At 34.8% G+C, this 26,292-nt stretch overlaps 1 protein-coding gene across 1 annotated transcript in view; it reads right to left on the minus strand.

Annotated features, from left to right (window-relative positions):
- LOC101509905 (uncharacterized) overlaps positions 1-26,292 on the minus strand; it is a 58,915-nt gene that overhangs the window by 12,906 nt on the left and 19,717 nt on the right. The window contains 17 exon segments of the mRNA XM_073364603.1: positions 3,530-4,746; positions 4,848-6,400; positions 10,444-10,655; positions 10,754-10,831; positions 11,284-11,416; positions 11,634-11,911; positions 14,168-14,284; positions 14,375-14,560; positions 15,625-15,727; positions 15,834-15,892; positions 17,758-17,859; positions 18,011-18,106; positions 18,863-19,013; positions 20,011-20,138; positions 22,054-22,245; positions 22,401-22,502; positions 23,335-23,398. Coding sequence (XP_073220704.1) covers positions 3,530-4,746; positions 4,848-6,400; positions 10,444-10,655; positions 10,754-10,831; positions 11,284-11,416; positions 11,634-11,911; positions 14,168-14,284; positions 14,375-14,560; positions 15,625-15,727; positions 15,834-15,892; positions 17,758-17,859; positions 18,011-18,106; positions 18,863-19,013; positions 20,011-20,138; positions 22,054-22,245; positions 22,401-22,502; positions 23,335-23,398 — 4,771 coding nt within the window.

Genomic DNA, 26,292 nt, shown 5'->3' on the forward strand with positions numbered 1-26,292 from the left:
TCGTGCTATGGTTGCAACGGCTTGTGAACTTACATGGCTAAAACAGTTACTCAAACAACTCAAGTTACGAGATGTCAACGTAATGAAACTAATTTGTGATAAACAAGTTGCATTTCACATTGCTTCCAATCCGGTCTTCCATGAGAGAACAAAGCACATAGAAATTGATTGTCATTTTGTAAGAGACAAAGTTCTTTCCAGAGAAATCACAACTAATTTTGTTGGATCAAATGATCAATTGGCTGACATATTCACTAAGTCACTTAGGGTTCCTCGAGTTGAATCTATATGTAACAAGCTTGGTGCATATGATATGTACGCTCCAGCTTGAGGAGGAGTATTAGAATTCAAAGTATGATTTATTATTCTTTGACTGTACAATTTCCTAGGTTCAATGGTAGAACTTCTAGTCAAATACAAGTCCCTAGTATTTGAATGTAAAAATAAATAAAAAATGAAACTAAGTTGGACAATTCTTAGACTAGTTTGAAAAGAGAAGACACCATTAATGATTCATGTGTGAAAGAGTCACCACTGAATTGATTATCGGTGGGAATAAAACGCACCACTAATATGATTCATATGTGGAAATAGAGTTACCACTGGATTGATCATCAGTGGGAATAAAAGGCGCCACTAATATGAACCATATGTGGGAATAGAGTCACCACCGGATTGATCGTTGGTGGGAATAAAATGATTGTCTGAGCAAATGGTACCTTGTCCTTGAAACTAAGTTCTCACAACAACAAATACAATGCGGAACAAAGAGTTGAAAAATGAGGTTGCTGAAAAATCACTGCATCATGAAAAGACCTGCAGAAGGGGGCTGGAGACAGGTGCATGCGCTCTCACGTACGGATTTGGTGGAGGCGCGTGGGACCCATACATAGAGAAGACAGACACGTGTGACAACGTGTGCAATGTTGGTTGGCGACGGGAGAATCACCGTCGTACTCGTCGGAGGATTGCGCGGCGTTGTTTGTTGGCTTTGGATGCGCACTATAAAAGAGGCAGCTGGTGTTGGCACAGTTGTAACAGAGTAAAAAAAAAAGTGACAGCTGGTGTAAAACACAGCTGTGTTTGAAAGAAGAAAAAGTCACTGAAAAAACACACAGTGAAGGCGGTGCTTTTGAGGCTAGCTGTAGTGTCGTGGCTGGTTGCAAGAAAGGCAGTCGGAGTTGATGGTGACAGATGACTGTATGAAGCCAAAAAAATTAAAAGACTGAAAAAAGGTGGTGCTGCCGGGCGGCATTTGCTGCCACCGGCAGCGGTTGTAAAGCATAAAGACGGGTCACAAAATCAGAACCTACTCTGATACCATGTAAAATATGTGAATTGTTGTGTTTCTTGTTTCTCTAATGAGATCACACACCTTATTTATAATGATGCTGCAATAATTACATTCGATGCCTAGGAAATTGTATTGACTAAGACTTCTAACAATTAGCCTAAGATGTTGCACAATCAAAGAATAATTAAAACATATAACACTATACAACCAAATCCTATTAATACTCATATATAACTAAATCTCTACTAATATTCCTAAACAACCGAATCCCTATACTTGAAAGATATTTTTAATAATAAAACAGAAACAATGTGATGAATCAAAATACTTTCTTCTTTATCAACGTTCAGTCAACGGTTTTTCTATTTTAATATATTCTTAAATAAATTTCATTCAGACAACAATCCTAAAAACCCACTCACACCAATGGCATTGTTGTGCGCGTTGGCCATTCTGTATTCGTCTGAATAACCCATCCTAAGATTACCTTCCATATTAATTAATTATGATTTTTCATCCTCGATTTCCCTATTTATTTAGGATTAGAAGTTTTGTATCCATATAAATAATCACATCCTTCGTATTTTATCTACAATCCATAATTTCAAAACAGTATTAGAGCACTGCCATCCTCTGTGACCTGTTTGAGTCTCAAAACTATTCTGCTGATGAGTTCCCCAAAAGTTGAGTAAAATTTTGCATACTAGTTTCACATAGTTCTTATTTTAGAGCTTCCACTGCCATTACAGGTTGGCCCACTGTTCTTAAGGTATATTTGATCATGTATAAGAAAAATATTTGACAATGATACACCAGAAAACACAAAAAAATAAAATTATAATGAATGAGAAAGTGACAGAACAAGAATAATAAAGTCAAATAGGTTGAACATTGTTAGAATTAGTCACATGTTAAGTATGATGTTAGAATTAGTGTTGAAGTTGTGGGATTTTAGATAAAAGGAAGGGAGAAAATAATAAGGATTTAAATATTATTGATAATAATTTATGCTAACATGATTACAAAAGACTCAATACTAATCTCTATTTATAGAGAAACATATACTCAATCCTAAATCAAGAACAAATCATTATAATAATGAGGTATTCTAAGATATCTCTATAATTATAAATTGATCCTAGGAAATAACTCAAGATACTCTAATATAATATAAAAGATATTATAAGATATTTTCTAATATTATAACATCATCCAAGCTAAACCTTACTAAACTTTAGTTTGTTCCAAGAAAATAATGCAGGTGAAGTCAACTTAGGGATGCAAGTGAAGTCGGAGAGAATTGCTATAAATATAGCTTAGCAAGATAGTTGGAATGATTATCAGCATGAGAGAAATTCATGGCAAGCAATTGAACAAAACAAAGTCTGTTCTTCTAAAAACTGCAGTTAGAAGCATCAAACTAATTATACTAGAGACCCAAAATATTTAAACTTGAATCTATTTTAGAGAGAGAGAGTAGCAGCGCATGAGAGTGTGTGTGATGGTTTTCGGCGACAGATTTTCGGGCGAGGGCCGATCTAGATAGAATGAAGCTGGTGGAGAAATTGTTCTCTGGAAAAGCAGTCGGAAACAAGGGTGACGACGGTGACAGTGGATCTGGACAGAAAAGGTTCGACAAAAACAAATAACGGTTGTTTAGGAGGCTCGCTGAAAAAAGCTGGAAAAGTATGAAAATTGATCAAGAGATCAAATTGAAAAAGAAAAAATGATGATTCATTACCAAACTTTTGGTAACTCAGAGCGGAATAGTGTCGAAACAGCTCAAAGCAGATCAAAATAAGCTCTAGATACCATGTTGAAGTTGTGGGATAGATAAAAAGAGGGGAGAAAATAATAAGGGTTTGAATATTATTGATAATAGCTTTATGCTAATTTGATTACAAAAGACTCAATACTAATCTATATTTATAGAGAAACATAGATTCAATCATAAATCAGGAACAAATCATAATAATAATCAGAGATATTTTAAGATATGTCTATGATTATAAATTGATTCTAAGAAATAACTCAACATACTCTAATATAATATAAAAAATAGGATAAGATATTTTCTAATATTCTAACAAGTCACAAGTAAAATATGCTCGTGTAGTTAGTTGCTAATGGGATTAGAATTAGCAACAACTTGTTTTTATTATAAATACAACCTTGTGTTGTCTTACTAGACAGAGGATTTACAGAAATTACAAAAATGAAACAGTAATAACATACCTTTCCATCTGTTATTAGAACCGAAACCTTCCGCATTTGGAATTTGAAAGAAATGTCTCCCATTGAATATTGAGCAGATCCAGATTTAGGAACATCGAATTTTAAAGCACCCCATAAATGGAATGCAGGATGCGAAAGCCATAGATCAGAATGATCACATATAAGCTCCACTTTGAGTGTGCTGTTGTCTATCTGACTTCTACTGAAGACAACATCCACATGAACCTGGATTATATCAAGAAGTGGCAAAGATGTATGATTTGCATTGGCAACGAATACTATTACACTGCTCAATCTTTCCATATTGGACTTCAGTTGGATATCCCTGCCACTTATAACTAATTCAATATCTTTCACTTTGACAGAAACAGTAAGAAACTCTGCATCCTTTTCTTCAACAATATCAGAGGATAAACTTAGAGTTGTCAGGTTTAGACTTTCAGCACGCTGAAGTTCCACATATGGTTCTTCACTGGTCCAGATGGGGATGTGAAAAGTGATACAGACATTTTCCGACTTAATAATCATTAAGACAGCATTCTCAGTCTCCTGAGTTGTAAAAGGTATTGAGGTACTCTCAGAATCAAGGAAACTAGATTCATCTTCTGCTTCTGCTTTTTTTGCAGAAATGCCAGTATCTACAGACAAACTCTCAGATGCTGCATGCATAGGACTTTTGTCCAAAGGTAAACAGAGATGATTCAGAAAATTAACAATCTGGGTCCACTCAGACAAATGAAGCCAAATATCAAGAGACGGTAGACAAAGACTGAGCTCATTAATATGGTCAATAGATATAGAAAAACAGATGCAAAGTACAAACGTAGACTCCCTAGTTGAAGCACATTTTGCCAAGACAGAACCGTATGAAGAGTAAAACACCAATGTAGAGAACTGCAAATCCAACCAAACCAAGGAATCGTCAACTAAGGATGCTGAACAAATAAACTTCAAATCACACTTGCTTATTGGTTTCTCAAAACCTTCGTGTTTATGACAGAGGTTTATGGACAATGATTGAGTGCAACATTTGACTTCTGTTGATATAATGGCCGACGCCATTGGAGTTGAAGAAGTTGCTCCAGATGACTTTAAGCTTCTCTTGGAATGAAGAAATTGCACAACATCAGACTTGAAACATTTGAATTGATCTTCAACTGAAGAGAATTCCTCAATAACATCCCGTATAGCCATACATCCATCGAAAAAGTGGCTATCTGTTTACAGAAAAAAATTTCATGAGTACAATTACAGAATCAAATAATATAAAAAAATAAATGAGCAAGAAAAAGATAATCAAAATATGTAGAAGTCAAACCCTCAGCAATAATATAACAACTGCGAATGCATGCCATCAAACATATCGATGCAGAGCTTTTGCTATTAGATTCACTTCCACATGGAATTCTGACCCAAACATCAGCATTCATGGGTGCAACTACAGAACTTGCTACAAATTCTGTATTCTGCTCATCTGTTGCTAAGCCAAGTATGTCATTCATGTAGAAAATGAATGACACGTTCAAATCTCGACCAAATATATTTAGACAGTTATTTATTTTGGCGAGCTTATGAACAGGAACCAAACATTCCGTCGGGATGTTCTTCAATACATCATTAAAACCAGAATTCTCAATGAAACAACAATAAAGTTGTGGCAATTGAACCTTCAAAAATTGATGTTCATTACTTTCCACAGGCAAAATAAGATCAGAATCCAAGATTTCAAACTTGTATGTAATCCTCATGTCATCTTTTAGAGCTATATCACCTTGTGCATCATAGGAAAACTGATCACTGGGATAACCACCCCAATCAGAGAGTGAAAAGTAACCAATGATGATGGAGAGATATTCAGAGGGCAACATGCAGTACACATGCTGAATGCCGATGCATACTTCTAAATTAACAGTTGAAGATATGCTTTGTGCTTTCCTGACCCTTACATTTAAAACAGGGGATAAATCTGCAGTAGAAGGACCCCATAGATAATCCTGAAAATTGTTAGGCCCCCAAGATGACGTAAGAACCAATCCTTCAGTAGAACACAATATGTCCATGCTGTCATCACAAAATAATAGGGAAGATTTGCATGTAGGCACCATGATTGATCCAATTATGCATGATGAGTCATGAAAATGGGCTCTAATTCCATACAGGTGCAACTCAATCGAAAAATTATTGGAGGTTCTGGCAATCCCAGATTCAAGAAAGTATCTGAAATCACACTTGCATTTTGAGGAAGAATCATGGAAACATTTGGGACTAGTTATTTTTTTGTCCCTCAGAGTAAAATATTTTCTCCACTCTGGAATTGCATATATGAGTGAGCTCTCTAGATTACCAAGAGGACCAGAATTGTAAATTGTAACAAACGGAAAGCAATCAAATGGAATGCATGCAGAATCAGTTGAACCAGCTTCAAAATAGTTTGAGAATCCAAACTTTTGCAACCCAAAGCTTGAGAAGGTTTTTGAGATATTAGCAGTATTACCTGCAGAGGGTTTCTCATAACAGGTACTATATGCAGACAACCTACGAAAGAACCCGACAAGCAGTCCAACAATGTGTGCGTAGCAGTGGATATCAGCTTTATTTAGATAAATAAAACAATTGTGACATACTAAATCAGTTCTAGGAGATTCATAGTGCATTGAAAAACATGCATCAGCCAACATAGCTGCATCAGAAAATTGATCAAATTCAATACGTGGTTCAGGAAAAGAATGTCCTGGGACTGAAACACTAGGAGATGATAAACTCCCTGATAAAAGCACAACACATCCGTCTTTTTCATCCTTAACTTTATAAGCACAGATCATCAAAGATTTCATGCTGATAAATAACTCGTCAAAATCAGCAGAAGCATACCTACAAAATGCAAAAAAAATTATTTAGCAGACATCAGTAATTTCCAATGTCCCAACAAAAATTTAAATTTATTCATGCTCCCAATTTCAATCATTATTTACTTGACAGGATATTCTTATCAGATGTCATGGGCTCACACACCACAACCAGAATGGGTTTGTTGAAAGAAAGAATCAACACTTGATTGAAAAACATGTACAATTATTCAACATAATGTTCCTCATTGCTTATAGGGACACCATATAAAGTAAATGTTTGAGTGATGTGTGCTGTATGTACAGACATGAGGTGAGGACAATACTGATTCTTTATTTGAATGAAAACAGTATATTCAGGTATTCGATGGAGAGGAGGGGACGAAAGAGATTTTTTATGGTTTTGTATTTTGGTCAAGGGGAGGGGAGGGATTTTAAACGGTTTTTATGTTGTTTTGGTTCCCTCCCCTCCCCTCCAAAATACAGGGAGAGCAAAATGAGTTCTATGAGAGATTTTGACTCCCTCCTCTCTTAAAAATCGAACCAAACACAGAAACTTAAAAATATTCCCTCTCCTCCCCTCCATCTACCTCTCTCTTTTTCTTATTTTATTCAGCAATAACAGGAAACGCATCAACCCCTGACTAACAACCCCCTCAAATTGATGTGGCTGGTCAAGAAGCATCAATTTACTAATGTGCGGGTGAGGCACAATGTTGGTAAGAATATCCGCAATTTGTAATTGGGTGTTGATATGAGGTAGACAGATAACATGATCATCATAGACCTCCTGAATAGAATGACAATTCACTTCAATATGTTTTGTGCGCTAATGAAAAATTAGATTGGCAGCAGTTTGAATAACACTTATATTGTCAGCATAGAAATCAATGCAGAACTATGAGTACCAGACATCATGCTCAATCAGCATCACTATAAACAATCAAGTCAAGGACTGACCAAGTGGGAAAGAATAGACTTCATTGAGAGATGTCTTTAAAGTATTGAATTATGCCAGGAACAACAGCCCAAATGCCGGTGGCGAGGTGAGAGCATTAATTAACTTACTTGTTGAACTGCAAATGATGCAAAGGCGTGTAATAGTTCAGTAATTAAAACTACCCATGAGCTGACAAAATAATAAGAGGATCGGGCAATAGATCACCGTCATCATGACGATATTGAACATTAACCTCTAGAGGAGAATCCACCTGAGGTTCTGCCTAAAGACAGGCCAAAGAGATTAAATCCTTGGTGTACTTGTGCTGATGTAGGAAGAATCCCATGGAGGCAATATTATCAAAATCACGATTTAAATCGTCGGATTTTACGATTTTACCGAACCCATACGATCTAGATTCTACTTAAAATCGCATATGAAGCAAGATCATGCAAGATGGAAATTATAATCGTAGAACGATCGCATAATTGCATGAGTTAAAGAAAGATCGTAAGGCCCGTTTTAGATTTTGAACCCAGGTCATGCGTGACCCAACTGCTTTTAAAGGGTAAAAAAACCCTTTTTTTTTTAAAAAAAATTACTCATTTAAACTCATAAGTTTCCCTCAGTCTTTCTCTCTTCCGCTCACGATCACGAATATGTGATGATTTCTACTAGGCTTTAAGTATTTTCTTTCTTGGACTAAGTTGTTTTATGTTTAAGCTTTCAGTAGTGTTGAAGTTGTGAGATTTTAGAGAAAAGGAGGAGAGAAAATAATAAGGATTTAAATATTTTTTATAATAACTTTATGCTAACTTGATTACAAAAAACTCAATACTAATCTCTATTTATAGAGAAACATAGACTCAATCCTAAATCAAGAACAAATTATAATAATAATGAGAGATATTCAGATATCTCTATGATTATAAATTGATCATAGAAAATAACTCCAGATACTCTAATATAATATAATAGATATATAAGATATTTTCTAATATTCTAACACTCCCCCCTCAAGCTAAAGTTTACTAAACCCTAAAGCTTACTAAGCTTTAACTTATTACAAGAAAACAATGTATTGCTCTACAAAAGAATAAAGTGGATGGAAAGCCAACTCAGGGATGCCGTTGATGTCGAAGAGATTTCTATAAATATAGCCTAGTCAAATAGCCGAATTTATCATCAGCCTAAGATAAATTCATGGCAAGCAATTAAACAAAGCAAGATCCGTCCTTCTAAAATACTGCATTTGGAAGCTTCAAACCAATAATATCAGAGACTCAAAATATTTAAATTTGAACTTGCTTCAAGGAGAGAGGCATGCTTTAGAGAGATAAAGGCAAGGCCAATACATCTTCGACAAAGATGGGGCCAGTGTATCTAGGACAAATTGTCAAACTGTATACATGTGGCTCAAAAGAAAAAACAAAGCAGATATGAAACAAGGAAGGAAAACTCAATCTAGACGATTGAAACACCGTGCCGGAAGACAGACAGACGCGCCTCAGCCTGAGGCTGTTGGCGGCGATGCGTGGAATAAACACAGCGGATCTTGGAGGCACATGAGCATTCGGAGAGCAACTTTTGGCTAAAAAATATGAGTTGCGTAAATTGAGAGATTATGCACACAATGGAAATAGTTGTGTTGGAAAACTTGCCGAAAAACTTTTTCAGCAGCGACAGCAGATAGCAACAAACGGCGGGTCTTTGAGGTAGCAGGTGTAACCGTAGTCCGAAACTAGAATACGATGGCAAATATAGAACCAAGAAACCGAGGCGAGTTCAATGAAAGCGTTCTCTCTTAAACAGTTGTCAGACGCACCATCACGCGCGGGGAAGCGCAAAGACACATGGATCTAGCGGCGGTGGACGATGAGGCAAGTGTGGTGGCTTACAGAAACGCCCTTTGAAGTGTGGGTTGATCTGGAAGAGACGAAGCTGATGGAGTGGTCTTTTGCTGAAAAAGTCATCGTAAACAGTGACGTTGACGAAGACAGTAGCGAACTGAAAAGAAAACAAGTGAAACCAGTCTCGGAATGTTTCACAGCAGTGGTTTGAAAAATGAATGATCACATTGGAAACAAGAAACTAAGATTATATCCCAAAACTGTTAGGAACTCGGCAATGGAATAGAGGTGGGATTGTTCAAGGAGGATCAAAATTGGCTTTAGATACCATGTTGAAGTTGTGGGATTTTAGAAAAAATAATGAGAGAAAATAATAGGAGTTTGAATATTATTGATAATAACTTTATGCTAACTTGATTACAAAAGACTCAATACTAATCTCTATTTATAGAGAAACATAGACTCAATCTTAAATCAGGAACAAATCATAATAATAATGAGAGATATTATAAGATATCTCTTTAACTATCAATTGATTATAGGAAATAACTCAAAATACTCTAATATTCTCATAATAGATATTATAAAATATTTTTTAATATTCTAACAAGGAGTTTATTTTGCAGACTTGGTTGTTCTATTTTTTTAATCAAGACTTTGAACTAATGCACTATATGTTTTGTTTATTATTTTCAATTGGGTAGGATCTTCCAAACTCAGTTGCGATCTGGTGTTTTACAATCTTGCTATCCCTTCCTGATCCTTCATAATTTTTTTGTAGAATCTCTTAATCTTAGTTGCGATCTTGCTTCCCCCTCCCAATCTTAATCAAGATCTCGATCTTGACAACATTGCTTAGAGGTATAATCAACCCCCAAGACCGAGGAGATAGTGCAAATTACAAAGATCATTCATATGAAATGAGGCTTCTAACGGCTCAGTAAGTGGTCGTATAGATGCATCAAATATTTGTTTATTCTTTATTAGGTCTATTGGGTCTACTAAGTAAAATCGTGTTTGAATAAAAAAAGTTATATATACTTTTTCATTTATATTGTACAATTTTGATATATAACAACGTATTATTATTTTAGCTAGAACAATTTGTATAAACCTGCAGAATGAAGAGAGAGAAAAAAAATAAAAAAGGATCTGTATAAACTTGCAAATTTTAGGTCGAAGTACAAAGACAGTTTGTGTATTATGAATAGTACTCCAGCCCCAAACCAAGACTTAGAGCTGGCCTAAACTAGTAGCAAACACAAGAGCTGGCCTTACCGGCAACAAATGCAAGAGTTGCCTTGCCGGAAAACGCAAGAGTTGGATAGAAATGCAGAGATAGTCAGAAAAGCATATGGAGAGGATTTGGGAGGAGGAATACTAATAGAAATTGTGAAAAATTCCAGATTTTCCATATTTTTTTGGATTTTCCTTCCCCCTTTCTTCTTCACAAACCTATCGTGCAACAAAAGCGCCGCAAAACACACGAACTAAGATGTGAAAGCAGCTGTCAATGCGGCTGCCACAACTGCTACTCCATGCTGAGAGGGTATGCTGCGTGAGGGGGCGGCCAACAACTGCCACATGCCGCCGTGCTAGCGGCGCTAAAAGGGGCTATTGACAACATAGTTGATGATAAGAGACTCGCATCCGGGAATTGTACCATCTGAAGAGGAAATTTAGTCTTATAAATGAAGGAGCAAAAACCGAAAGGTTGTGGCACACACTCCTACAGATCTTAGATTTTGAGCATGGCTTTAGAAGTTAATGAACTACAACCAAGGAAGACGACAATCGGTAAAAAGTAGAGGGATAAGCTGAGAGAACGTATGAAACTGAAATGTTACAATATATATACTAATTACATTGCACATAACTTACTGCAATATAACTGAACTAAGCATGTGCATATACTAATAACATTGCACATATTTTAATGCAATACAGCAGTTCTTCTCTCCTACATCAATACAGAGAAAATCTCTTATAATTTTGTCATCCTAGTAGTATTTTCCTTCGAAAGAAGTTAATTCATTTGCCTTATCATTCTTGTGACTCCCACCATGAGAACCAACTCTTCAATAAAACAAGTCTTCTCCAACAATTGTCACCCTAAGCCATTGAAGCCTTTATTTTTATTTTATTCCAACAAGTTTCAACCGGATAATGCAGATGCAGATAAATCCTAGTCTCCCGACTCAATAAATGACGCCATATGGAGACTGTGCAGTAAAAACTTGTAAAGACAAATCTGTTATCCACAATCATGTATTCTTACCAAAAATAAATACTAAATGACATCTACTAAAACAGTCCAACCAAACATAATATACACAGGAAACAAATTGCAAGTTTCAATAATTACAACATAAAAAGGTGAGGATATGAAGTGATTCTTCAAAAAGCATTTTTGACATCACAATGGAAATAGTCCAAAGCATGCAAAAGAGAGACAATTGAGAACATACCGTACATAAATATCTTGCATAGAAATCATGAGCACAGAGCTGTTATCTCCTCTATTTTCAAGGTCAACTTCTAGATCGACTGAACCTAGTCTTGAAATAATGGATATACCAAAAGTAGAATATGTCGACTTATCCGAAACAATATTAGGAGGATGAACACAGTTCAATTCAGATTCACCCCTTACAAGCAGTGAGTCCAGATAAGTGCCCAATTCAATGAATGCACCATATACTGAAGGGGAGAAGTGTGCTTTCAGTGATTCTATGAGCACATAAACCTGGAATAAAAAAAAATTGTTAATCAAAAGGGAGAAGACAAAAAAAGAAAATACCCTGTGTAGGAGATATGTGAGCTGTAAATAGATTATACCTTCCATCATACAATATAGTCTGTGGTGCCTAATCATGTCCACCCTAGATCTATTTATCAAAATCCAATTGTGAAGCATTTATTGTTTTTGGCGAGTTCAAAACTATAGTAGAATAGCATTTATATAATTTCCTCAAAGCACTTCAAATTGATTGGGGGAGAAGTTTCGGCCGTTCGCGAAATAACTAAATGATTTAGGGAAGTCAATAGCAAACACACACACACCTCGTTAAATTAGGCCTAGATGTCATTGGTCATGCCTTTTCATCCTAAAAGTTTTGGGGACAAACTTTATTTACCTGTATATCACATTAATGGACTTCTTAAATCATCTCGCAACTAAGAAATTCATTTTTCTAAATTATTTCATCAATCGCTAGATTGCATTACAATTTATTAAGTATCTTTGGCTACACCTAATTTCCTCTTTATCGTACAACAAAAACAAAAGGCATATCAGGTCTAAAGAATGGGTCTTTTTTGGCAACTTCACATCTCATAAAGGTTATAAATGTCTCTTTGATGGCACTGCCTCGGGTTCAATTTAAAAGAGACAATTAAGTAATTCTCTTGGTCCTAAATACAAGAAACATAGCACAGATTTTAAGTGAGTAATTGTTGAAATTCCTTTTATAACCCTATTTTGTTGTGAGCTACATTTTACCTAGAAATACATTTTCCCATGCAAGTGGGTTTCATTTTGTCAAGTGTTCAAAAATATTTTTGAAAAAAGTACCATTAACTCCTTTGAATGGGCTTCCTTGGTATTTGTGATTTAGTCTATGGTTTCATATAAATAAGACACGAGGAAGAATAATCTACATCTCTCAAGGATGTAATTTTTAATGCGAAACACTATTATGATAAGGATCTATTTCCCTGTCTGCAAAAACATCCACCTGTCTCTATTCCACTAGTTCCTTAATTTTATCTAGTCTCACCATAGACTCCTATTGTAGTTGGATTATTTAACCTTTTTTACACATATCTACCGCTCCTGACTCTCTTTTTCCCTCTTTTTCCCTCTTTTTCTTCTTCTCCAACAAGGTGATCTCTGTGTCTTCTTGCCTAGCCCCACTTCTCTTCCAACTCAATTGGGACCTAATAATGTAAAACAGGCCTTCCACAAAATGACTGTCTGCTATCCAAGAAGAATTTTCTCTTCTAGAAAGGAACAACACATGGACATTGGTTTTATCCCCTTTCATCACAAACCCATTGTCTACAAATGGGTTTTTCGCATAAAAAAATATGCTAATGACAATTAATAAGTACCAGGCCACATTGGTTGCAAAAGATTTTCACCATTAGTTATCATTTTCTACATTAAGGTGTTTTTCTTTATTAGCCTTCTCTTTCTCACTCTTCCTTCTTCTCCAACTAGGTGCTCTTCTGCATCATGCCTAAGTTTCCTTACCCCCACTTTTCCTCCATTAAAAAATCACATTTTTTAGTTCCTACAAAATTGTTATGCAAATAGTTTTAGTCCATGCTGGAACATCAACATATATTTTTGAATGATTTTTTTTGAAGAAACGTTTACAACACAAAAAAAGTCCATATTTTCAGTGCTTTTATCTTAAATGTATGACATTTAAAAAATTCATATTTAATTCATCTAAATTTAAAAAAATTTCAATTTGTGTGAATGAAGTTTTAATAATGGTATAAACATACTTACAAAAACCGTTCAAAAATTTAAAAGTTGAAGGATGTTTCGTCCAAAGAAGGACTAACACAGCTTGTAGAATAATTTTTAGGAACTAAAAAATGTGATTTTTTTACAGGGACTAAAAACGAAATTTTGAAACTTTATAGGGACTAAAAACTTATTTAGCCCAATAAAATATGATGATAAAACCTCACATTTTCAAAGCAAAGTTTCTCTTCTTTCTTAATTGCTAGTTCTACAACATTCCTTTGGGACACCTCAATATAATCAAATAGAGTTAATGGACAGATGAAACTGAGTTGGCAGCTTGTGCCTTGGATAAGGTACACTATGGTTACCTTTTGTTAAGAACTGAAATCGAACTTGAAATTGAAAGATCACAAAGTTTTAGGGACTAAAGGCTCACAACTATGAATCTACTATTTGGAAACATAATCATATCAATTCAATAAAGAAATAGCAAGTATAATCAATATATAATCTGCTAATCACCTCTAACTGCTTCAAAATGGACTCATCAGGGATGACACAGAAAGCCATGAATAATGAAGCACTAAATTTCTCAAGAATAGAAAGCTTTTGTGACTGGTCAGAATTCACAATCGTGATCTGCAATAAGAAACTATTCCAAGGTTACATGTATCAGGATAGATTACAAACATATAAATCACTAAAAATTGTATGGATCAAGAACCAGACCTTTAAATTGTTGAGTTTAACATCAATGTAATTGTAAAGATCTTGTAGTCGGACACCTAAACAATCCTTAGATGTGGATATTGTATTTGTAAAGTTCTTCAGGAAGTAAGGTTGATCCCCGACAACTGAGAAAAAAGATTCAGGACCAATTTTGGACTTAAAGCACAAAGACCTTGACTTAATTACCTGAGAGGAAAAATATATAATTAGAAGAATAAAATGCAAAAAAAAGCACAATTGAGAAAAAAATTGTGATATAAAAATTAAAACTTTGAGAATAAGATTGGTTTGAATTGCTTGAGATATTAACCTTCAAGTTTTCAACCTTGTGTATTTATAACAATTAGATTACAATCAAGATCTCTTGATTATAGATATGAGCAAGAACCTATATCTAACTAATTTGAATTGCAATCAGAAAGCTATATACGAAATATTTACATAACAGAAACGGGGTAAATCGGAGTAACCCTCAGCCTTATGTATAATAAGATTACAATCAAAATCCCTTCGATATAGGGATAAGAACAATAAATTATATCTATCCCTACACCTACTCCAGATATCCTATCAGTAGAAAAATAAGATCAGCATATCAAGTGTATATAGTGTATCAAGTGTATATAGGATGAAAAATAAGATCAGCATATTAAGCAGTTATGCCAGCTGTCAGTTCTAACTGATTCAGCTTCTAGAATCTTCTGTTAGTTAAAGTCAATTAGCTAAATCATATATCTTTGTAACAAACTGATCTCTACATATAAATGGAGATCACCCCTTGTAATCCATTTAGAATATTCAATATCAATTTTTACAGAATTATTCAGCTACACAGTTTTCTCTCATTTTCTTTCTCTTTAAATCAATTTACATTTATAACACATGTCAATCTGATTTTATTAAAAAAGTATGATAAAGCCACCACAATAGAGAAAGCTAGATACAACAAAAACAAGTAAATAATCATGGTACAAAAAAGTTACCAAATCCTGGGCTAGAAAGATTAACCACCTAAAAAAATCAATCACAAGGCACAGAAAAAAGTAGGTCACGAACATCATCCTAATATTTAACATGTTTAACAAACTCCAATAAAATATACTAAATGACGCATGAACAGTTTAACTGTTTTTGACAACACCACACCAATATAAGTGCCCCTAAGTTAAATAAAACACTTAATATAGATTGAAGTCATCAAATAATAATGGACATATACAATACATTTGTCAAGTATATAGAGGAGTTACCATGTTGCTACACTCTGATGCTGTATTTCTCCATGGAAAGTTAACAGAAACGCCAAATACAGAAACATCCCACACTACTCTTCCATGGTTCACACCAACATATCTGCAGATTGGATGAAATCCACTAGTTACAACTACTATTCAAGATATGATATGATACGATATGACATGATAGTGATGTCTGTAGTGATTCTCAAAGAATAGCTTACTCTGCTTTGGATAAGAGTCGAGTCGTGTCATTTTCAATTCCATTCAATGACAACAGCACCTGCAGTTTGACAGATATAACAGCTTCACACAATTAGAAAATATCTACAATATCTCCACTCATCTCTATGAATTAGATCCTATATTTCTTAGTTGTTATCATGATTTGTTTCCCTACTTCTGTATAAGTTAGGGCTAGTGTGTACTCTTATGTATCATGTTGAAGTTGTGGGATTTTAGAGAAAATGAGGAGAGAAAATAATAAGGGTTTGAATATTATTGATAATAGCTTAATGCTAACTTGATTACAAAAGACTTAATATTAATCTCTATTTATAAAGAAACATAGACTCAATCCTAAATTAGGAATATATCATAATAATAATGAGACATTCTAACATATCTCTATGATTATAAATTGATCCTAGGAAATAACTCAAGATACTCTAATATAATATAAAAGATATTATAAGATATTTTCTAATATTCTAACACTCCCCCTCAAGCTAAAGCTTACTAAGTTTTAGCTTGTTACAAGACATAATGTTTTGCTCTGCAAAATAATAAAAAGGATGGAAAAGCAACTCAGAGATGCAGGTGAAGTCAGAGAAAATTGCTATAAATATAGCCTAGCCAGATAGCCGATATGATCATCAGCCTGAGAGAAATTCATGGCAAGCAATTGAACAAAGCAAGGTTCGTTTTTCTAAAAACTGCATTTGGAAGCTTCAAACGAATAATATTGGAGAGGCGTGCTTCAAGGAAAGAAAGGCAAGGCCAGTACATCTGGGACAAAGATGGGGCCAGTGCATCTGGAACAAATTGTCATGCTAAAGTGTGAGTCATGAAAATAAAAGACATTGTAAGAATGATCATCAATGAAAAAAGAAGTCATCACTAATATGATTCATCTGCGGGAAAAGGGACATCACCGGAATGATCGTCGGTTAATAGAAGTCACTATTATAATCTATTAGTAAGAACTAAATTGCATGACAAACACCAAAGAGGAAGCAGCGCGACTCTAATGAAACGAAGCCATGATCGATCAGCGGAGTGAGAAAATGCATCCAAAACAGGAGAGACAATGGTTGTTTCGGAAAACTTTTCCAGCAGAGACGGCAGACAGCAGCAGCAGATGGCAGCGGCGGCAGTAGCAGACGGGGCAGCAGCGACGACAGGCAGCAGACGGCGGCAAATCTACTCGCATGAGAGATTAGCAGTGTGTGAGAGCGCGTGTGATGACTTTTGGCGATGCGCTTTCAGGCATGATCTGATTTGGAGATGACTGCTATTCACAGGAAAAAATTTCTAAAAATAGTGGCAGCAATAGCGAATTGAATGGAAAACGAGTGAAACGTGTTGGAATGTTGGAAAAGAGAAACTATGATTATATTCCCTAACTGTTAGGAACTCGGCAGCAGAACAACGGCAAAATTGTTCAAGGAGGATCGAAATAGACTCTAGATACCATGTTGAAGTTGTGGGATTTTAGAAAAAATGAGCAGAGAAAATAATAAGGGTTTGAACATTATTGATAATAGCTTAATGCTGACTTGATTACAAAAGACTTAATACTAATCTCTATTTATAGAGAAACATAGACTCAATCCTAAATTAGGAATATATCATAATAATAATGAGAGATATTCTAAGATATCTCTATGATTATAAATTGATCCTAGGGAATAACTCAAGACACTCTAATATAATATAAAAGATAATATAAGATATTTTCTAACATTCTAACATATCCAATACTTAGTGCAAATTTGCATTGCCTTGTACCCAATACTTCATGTAAGAGTCACACACATATCTATGTTACAAAGGTATATAATACATAACAATCCCATATTGATAAAGCTTAAAATCTCATTATAAAAATTTTAAAAGCAGGAAGCAGATAATATTAATGGCGCATACCCTCTCATTATAAAATTTGTACGATGTAACAAAACCATAAAACTCCAACAGATTCAATAAAATGTTTGCATCAAATGTCACTTGAAGTTGTTGAAGCATTCCCTGTAGCATAAGATTGGGGAAAAAATCAAACATACTACAAAAGCCAACAAAACATTTCAGCTATAAACTTGCATACCTACACAAGCATATCAATGCTAGCCACTCATTATGCACATCAACTTGGTATCACATTGAAACACAGTCACGATACCTTTACAGACATGCCAATATCTTGGTTAGAGGAAAATTTTACTTGAATGCTGCATGAATGATCCACAAAATCCAGTATATTCTTTTCATCGATGGGCTGCAGATCAAGCGATATCACCATCAGTGTCAATAGTCATTGAATATTGGAATTAAAAAACTGCTGGCCATTTAATATGCATTTATAAAAGCAAATATTTCACATTTTCAGTACAATCCCAGTTATGGAAGTTAAGGCAATAATAATGTACTACTTTGCATTATACATTACTTTAAAACTTCAATACATCTTCGTACTAGTGAATAAAGATATGATTCGATTTTTATTGACAAAAGAATCGACTTCGAATTTTTCAAAATAAATTCTACATGAAATCATAAAAGGAGGAAAAGTGGAAAACTAGATACTTGAGGTTTTTGGCATTGGGGTCTAAACTCTTATATCCCCATTTGCACAATTTTGGTATTTGAGATCTCCGTTCGAAACAGATGGGGAGATTAATGTACATGTAGGAGTCAACCATGGTGAATGTACATTTAATTTTTATTTATATACAACTCCACGTGTAATTTATTACCAAAGGTTTTCTATTAACACAAAGGAATACTGTACTCTGCCCAAAGCTTTAAGACTAACACACCATGGTAGTGAATGTTGTACAGCACAATTATAACAAAGCAAATATTAAGTGGACCAAAGATGAGCAGGTTACGGTGGATCACAGAATAGAAGACAAAACCAAGATCAACATTCAGGAGAAAGTTGGGCAAGTCTATATTATAAAAAGATGACCAAAAAAAATGCAAGTTGATTTGTCTAATTAACTCAAAGCTAAAGAAAATATAAGATACAAACCCGTCTAATTTGTAAGCAGACTTCCTTGCTGTTTGGCTCAACCATTTTCCCAGACTTGAATTTGGAGATAATATATCCATGTCCTTTGTAGAGCTTAGATTCAACTACTCCACCTTCAAAAACTATTTCTGCAATTCCTTTACAATGCTTCCTTGAAGATGAAGATTAAAAAATCACATTTATTAGACTAGTACACAATACTAGTCATTACAATCATTTTATTTCATTTTACACATACAATCATTACAATGAACAAGAGTTAATGAATGCAAGATTTACTGGCTTCTTAAATATTGAGATTATAACCTCCTTTTCTTAAAAAGAATTTAATTAACAAAATGATCGAATTCAAGGGCTGCTGATAAAAAAATAGCAGAGAACAGAAAAAGGAAACTAAGAAAAATCTCTAGCCAGAAATCGCAACTGAATGAACCTGTAACAGATTCTGTCAGAGTGTTACATGAATAGTTAGAGATCTAATTAAGATTCCTAACTAAACTTTAACAGTTCTTACTACCTTCCAGTTAGGTAGTAAGAATTGTTGTATTTAAAGTAACTATATATGTAACAGACACTGTTAGGCTCGCATCTGAATGATACAATACATTTCACAGAAAAACAGTATATTAGATTTAGAGTAACTAAGTGTTGCTCGTCTTTGAGTTAATGGTTTTATTGCTTCTAGACTATTAGTGTAGGGTATAACAGCATGAAGTATTAGTTGGGCACTTTCTTGATGAGTCAGCATTTGTAATACAGCTGATATTCAGTAAGATGTGGTTAGAGTTAGTTGTTGACACTTGACAGCTGTTAGCAACTGTAATAAAGTATGGTTTTGACTCTTTTGAATCAATAAATAGATCAAACCTACATTGTATCATTGACATCATTGTTTAATAAAGAATCTCATATTTTAGTTCTCTCCAAATAATTATTTCTCTCGAACTCAGCCTTTCACTTCTTAGATTCTGTACCCATTCTCTCTCTACCTGTCTGCTCATTATAACCTATATGGTATAATAGATACTACCTACTTATATGAGAGTACTCTAACACACATCTGAAGCAAAAAACATATAAACTATACCTTAAGAATTATCAACAAAAGGATTTTCATAAAATGCCTCTAAATAAAGAACAGAGCATACTTGCTAAATAGAGTTGCAGAAATCTCATGAATCTCAATCTTTGATGCAAATATGCACAATTTATGCTTCGTAGCCACATCCACATTGGATGAAACCAGAGGATGAAATTCAGTTGCTTCAGAAATGTCCTGTGAGAAAACGTCAATCATTAATTGATGAGTTATGTTATTTTGACAAATGAATTTCGACAACAAATTTAATGGTTAACACAGTTCAAATACATGGTTAATTATATTAAGTGGATGGTTAATGAATATAACATTGTATCATAACTCGTTAAAAATACACTGCAGAATTAACCACGATTTGATTTGAACACCGTTAACAAACTCCCCAATTCAGCACATTCATTGGGCTTAAGCCCAAACCCGGTACCCAACAAGAACACTTCACTTAGTGGTGAGCTGTCAATTAGAGATTCTGTAAGTAACAATTATTCAGAGAGGTAGCTATATTGTAAACTAACTCTACAAACTATCATGTGCATTGCTTATGTAACCACAACAAAAGTCATAGAAAAGATTCATGATCTCGCAAGTTCTTTCCCCCCTCCATGGAATTATATCAATGCCTAACAGATGGTCTAAGAAACTTTCAGATCAGCTCAGATACAATAATGATATTGATATTCTAACAAAAGAAAGTACTGAAAAATATGAGTAATTTATGTGTTTCTTGTGTGTCTCTCAAACAAGATCACACACCATTTATTTATAATGATGCTGCAATAATTACATTCAATGTCTAGGAAGTTGTATTGACTAGGACTACTAACAATTAACCTAGGATGTTGCACAATCATGGAATAATTAAAACATACACTGAATTTTAACAAGTACATTTTCATGTAATTACCAAAATAAAACACCATATTTTCATTTGAATATGTAATAAAAAAAATCCAAATGCATTTTTCCTTCTAGTATTTAGGTTGGGTCTAACTTAACTCCACAAAACTTGCAAGTATGGTGCAAAATGCCTAAGGCTCCATTTAGGAGTTTGAAGGGGAGGGGAAGAGAGAAAAATATAGAGATATCTTCCACCTTATTTGAAAGAGTAATTTTTTAGAGAATGATAAGAAAATGTTTAGGATTAGTATATTTTTAAATTTTAGAGAATTATAACATGGAAAGAATTTGAAAAATTAATCAAAACCCTTGAAATTCCTTCCCTAATTCATTTTCTTCGCTCCCTCTAATTACGGAGATTTTGTACAATGAAGAAAACAGACCCTCCCAAACCCTCCCTTTCTTCTACTTCCTCCTAGTCCTTCCTTTTTCCAAAATCCCTCCCCCCTCTCCTTTGTTCCCCTCCTAAACTCCTAATCAAAGGCTAACATTTATAACCATTACTCCTTCTGTCACACAATAATTGATTCTATTGCAATAGTTGTCAAATCATGGGTTAATCCACAGATATGGGATAGGCTCATACCAAATTAGAATTTAGGTTGTACCTAACCCAGCCCACTAAACCGGGTTATAAGGTCAGAGTTCTACATATAACCATTATTCTAGTCATATATATCCCTATCTACTAAGGTCAGTGTTCTACATATAACCATTATTCTAATCATATATATCACTATCTGCTGGAGGACTCTCAACACACAACTCTAGGGCCCAAGACAAGACATATGGAGTTTGACCCAAGAGAATCTATGAATACTGGTATGTCGAATCTTCAATAGACTCTTATACCATTTTAAAATTTGGGTTGGTCTTAACTCAACCCCACAAAACCGACCTCTGTGGGAGAGATGTTAGCCATTTAGAACCACTAATCAGGCCTGAATGGGTTAGATCTAACTCAACCCACAAAATCAGCTTGTAAAGTGAACGAAACTCCCACTTATAACCGCTATTCAGAACGTATCACAATCCAATGAGGGGCTCAACATTCCCAAAACACATTCTGGACATGGAAAACATCATTGTTCCCACCAAAGGCAACTGCAGAACAAAGTACAACCCAAAACAAGCACAAAAAATAGACCTACCCTCTAAATAATTAAGTAGCTTACAAATCATAGAAAACATGTACCTTAACATCGTATGACACAACCCCAGAAAATTGACTTGAATCATCAGTACCACCAGCACCAAGCATGCCACGAGATAGCCAATTCAACCATCCTCGTGATTTGTTAGTGTGTTCATCGTTTCCTGACTTATCTGTAGAAATATCAGTGTGAATCCGTCCATTGTTAGGAGTAGAATACCTAGAAAGATATTCCTGTAGGAACATAAGAGCGAGAGCTTTACGAACCAATCAACCAAATCATACACCTCAAAAATGCATTAAGTTACCCAAAATTGGTAATTCAAGTACATGATATAACATAAAATATTCCATTATCGAGTATTCATCCATGACTGCAGCAATCTTACCTGCATCTCAGATTCTGCAGCAGATCGATAGTTCAGAATATCATCAAGATCCGATTCCTTCTCCATTTGCTCCAAATCTTGCAGAACATCATCATCAACTGGCTAGAAAACACAAATATAAACATCAATAAGAGAGTGAAAGTAATACCATTACAAATTATGGAAGAGTTTAAAGAAAGTGAATGTGAATTTTTTTATCATTGATTTATTATACAGATAGTATAATATAAACAGATACGCAATCTTATAACAGAACTTACAATTTTGTTATAGTAAGTTAAAGCTAACATACAAACTATTATGATGATGGTAAGGGAGAAAGAGAAAGAAATGTGAAATGTTTCTGGAAAACTAACAGTTTTCGCTAGGGAGGAACGGAGGAGTGAAAACTCCTTCCGTATTCAATGTGGGCTCCCTGCCAATATTAGAATTTACAGGGGAGAGAAGATGGGTTTGTGAAACTTCAAATCCACAGCTAAAATATCCTTATATGAAATGAAACATAAAAATATTCTTAAGGGTATAAAATGTGATATTGCATGCAATGCACACATGTACGCATCTCTGTGTGTATGAGCGAGTGCATTAGGTAAATACGATACAAGGTTGCCTCTTGTTGTACAATATTACAAATTAAGGGAAGAAAAAAAAAGCGACATATGTTCAAATCCATGTAAACAAATTACACAATGTAACTGAATTATATACACAAATAAATTAATTAAATACTAAAGAACTCACAGTCATCCTTATCGCTGTAAATCCAATATTGTCTTAGACTAACATTGAAATGAGACATTATTTACATAATTTTCAACACCGTGTAACCACTAAAACACTTTTTTTGCCAACATAAATGCAAATATACAGAAATATTATAAAATATATATCCAAGCGTGTGGGGTTTTAAGGAACAAAGAAATTCATTAACCACCTGCTCTTGTTGGAGAAAATCCAACTTTATCTTATACAAGTTCATATATTTCCGACGGTAACTCCTACAACCAGGAAACATAAAGAATTACCGGGAATGTCAACAAAAGACTGCACAGGGACACAAGTCACAAACTCAAAAATAAATAAGATACTTTGTATAAAATGAAATTTAAAACAAAAGCTAGCACATAAGACACAAAGGTTTTAGTCAGTTGTTGTCTTCAGCTATAACCAGTGGTTGATCATATTCATAGGTATACACTTGGTTCTGCATAACTATTTCAAAATTCAGTTTGCATATGACATAATATTGATTTCGAAATACCACAAGCACATGTTCCAACTTGTTCTTTATATACTTTCAGTTTTAGGTTCGTACAAGTTTAGAGATTGAGTTGGCATTTGGCTAAGATTAGTCCATGTTACTGCCCCTCTCTCTATTGATTAGTTAGACGAAAGAAACTCAGACACTGCCACAACACCAATGCTGATTTTGCAGCGGCCCCGAGTCCCGCCGCCTACCATCGCCAATGTTGAGCCTCCGACACCAGTCACTAAAAATTCATCACCTGTCTCACACTTAAGTTGGTTGTTTCATGCTAAGGACTAATATCATCACGATTTGGTTTGTGTGCATTTCGTGAAAATTGGTAGTTATTTTTCTCTTTTAAAGGATATATTTGTCCAAAGAAGCTCAAAGCTTAGTAAGCCTTAGCTTGTGGGGGAGTGTTAAGAGTATAAGAAAATATCTTATAATATTATACAAGAGTATCTAAGCTTATCTTGTGGGACCAATTTCTAATCTTAATGTATCATATATTGTCTCCTAAGATTAGTTTCCATATTATCAGTTATTATTATTGTCAAAATATGTTTCTGTTTAATATCCCTCAAGTATAGGGATTCAGTTGAATAGGAGTACTAGTAGGGATTCAGTTATATAGGAGTACTAATAGGGATTTAGTTAAATATGAGTAATCATAGGATTTGGTTGTTTAGTAATCTAGTATAAATATATCTGATGTATTACCAATATATTTCAAGTTTCAATAAATATAATTTTATTCTAATTCTTGAGATGGTATCAGAGCAAGTTCTGATTTTGTGATCTGTCTTTGTGCTTCACTACCGCTGCCGGCGGCGGCAAATGCCGCCGGCAGCACCACTTTTTTCAATGTTTCAATCTTTTGGCTTCATACAGTCATTTCTCACTTTCATTGCAACAATCTTCTACAGAGGCAAAGTTTGTTACTTCAGCAGAATCTGTCTTAGAAACAGTAACTTCATGATTTTGATTCACATTGGCAATTTCACATGATTGTGATGAAATGCATGTATCTGTTTTTGATAAAGCAACTTCAGTGGCCGTGTTGGATGCAACCATCTTCATATTTTGTTGATTTTCATCACTACTAAGGTTTGATTTAACTTTTGCGCTCTCAACACATTGTTTTCCACATGATTCAGCATACACTGCATCATTACTGATATCGTGATTGACACTCGAGTTCTCAGTTGATTGCTTGGTGTAAGCCCTAATAGTTATTTTCCTGGAAGCTTGAAATGACTTCTTTGTTAATCCAGCACCAGTATATTGTTCTACAGACATTACAGGGGCTGAAAATGAAGATTGAGGAAGTATTTCTTGCATGACATCTGAATAGAACTTCTTAACACTTTCACCAACAATCTCCATTTAATTCTCTAGGTATTGAAAAGTTTCCTCAAACAATGTATCTTGCACCTCCAGGAACATATTCTCAAACTTCTGGTATATAACTTGAGATATAATTTGTATTTATCTTGTTCTCTTCAGTTGATTCAACCAATTCCATATCGAGGTTAAATGTTGTGATCCAACATCCTAATGCACTTCATTTAGATAATGTAATGGCATATGACAATGCAGTTTCTGCTCTGGAAAAAATTTGCTGATTTCACCGGGACGGTATTGATTCTGCTCAGGTAGTTCCAGCATGGCTGAACTGTCTGCCAATAAAAAATGATTTGATTGAGGCAAAAGTTGTTCACGATCAACTTTGTTCAATGGCGGAAAGGTCTGACAGTGAGTTGTTAGGCCCAAACAATCAATACCTTCCCAAAATTGTCTCGGTGTTTGCTGAGGTTTTATGTGCTGGTAAAGATCTTGCAACAGAACAAACAGCTGGTTGAATGGTGAGTTTACTCAGACAGCTGCAGCAAACACTACCTACCCTTGCCTCCACTTGGTCATCTTTGCAACCACAACAACAGCTTGCTTTACAATCCATCCTTTCTTCGTAGTTTTTATCTCTTTGCTGCATCGCAGTCCATCATTTCTTCATTGCATCTAGGTTGGCAGTTGGTGTCTTGCACTTTTTGGGAACAAGATTTTTCCGGTTTGGTGGTCTATAATTGTTACCCATTCTTTTTGCCATAAGATGGTTTCCCATCATTCATTCTTGCATGATGTTTTTATAGCAACATGGCACCAGTTTTGAGAGTGCAGAGTCAATTGTGATTGGAAAGGAAACTTTATGTAGAATGTGTATATTATTATGAGTGTTCATGGTGCGATTGAGTCTAAAAGAAGGTTAAGCAGTTGTGGTGTTGGAGCTTCACCTGCTATTTCTGTTTTGTTTTGTTCTTACATTATTGCGTGAGAATGCATGCACCTGTCTCCAGTCCTCCTCTACAAGTCTTTTCATGATGTGATGTACTGCTCGTGCCTTTATCTCCTTGAAGCATGCCGCTCTCTCCTTGAAACATATTCAAGTTTAAATATTTTGAGTCTCCAATATTATTGTTTTGAAGCTTCCAAATGCAGTATTTTAGAAGAACGGAGCTTGCTTTGTTCAATTGTTTGCCATGAATTTCTCTCAGACTGATGATTAATCAGGCTATCTGGCTAGGCTATATTTATAGCAATTTTATCCAACTTCAAATGCATCTCTGAGTTGCCTTTCCATTTTTTTTT

This window comes from Cicer arietinum, chromosome 8 (assembly GCF_000331145.2).
Source record: "Cicer arietinum cultivar CDC Frontier isolate Library 1 chromosome 8, Cicar.CDCFrontier_v2.0, whole genome shotgun sequence".
NCBI lineage: Eukaryota > Viridiplantae > Streptophyta > Magnoliopsida > Fabales > Fabaceae > Cicer > Cicer arietinum.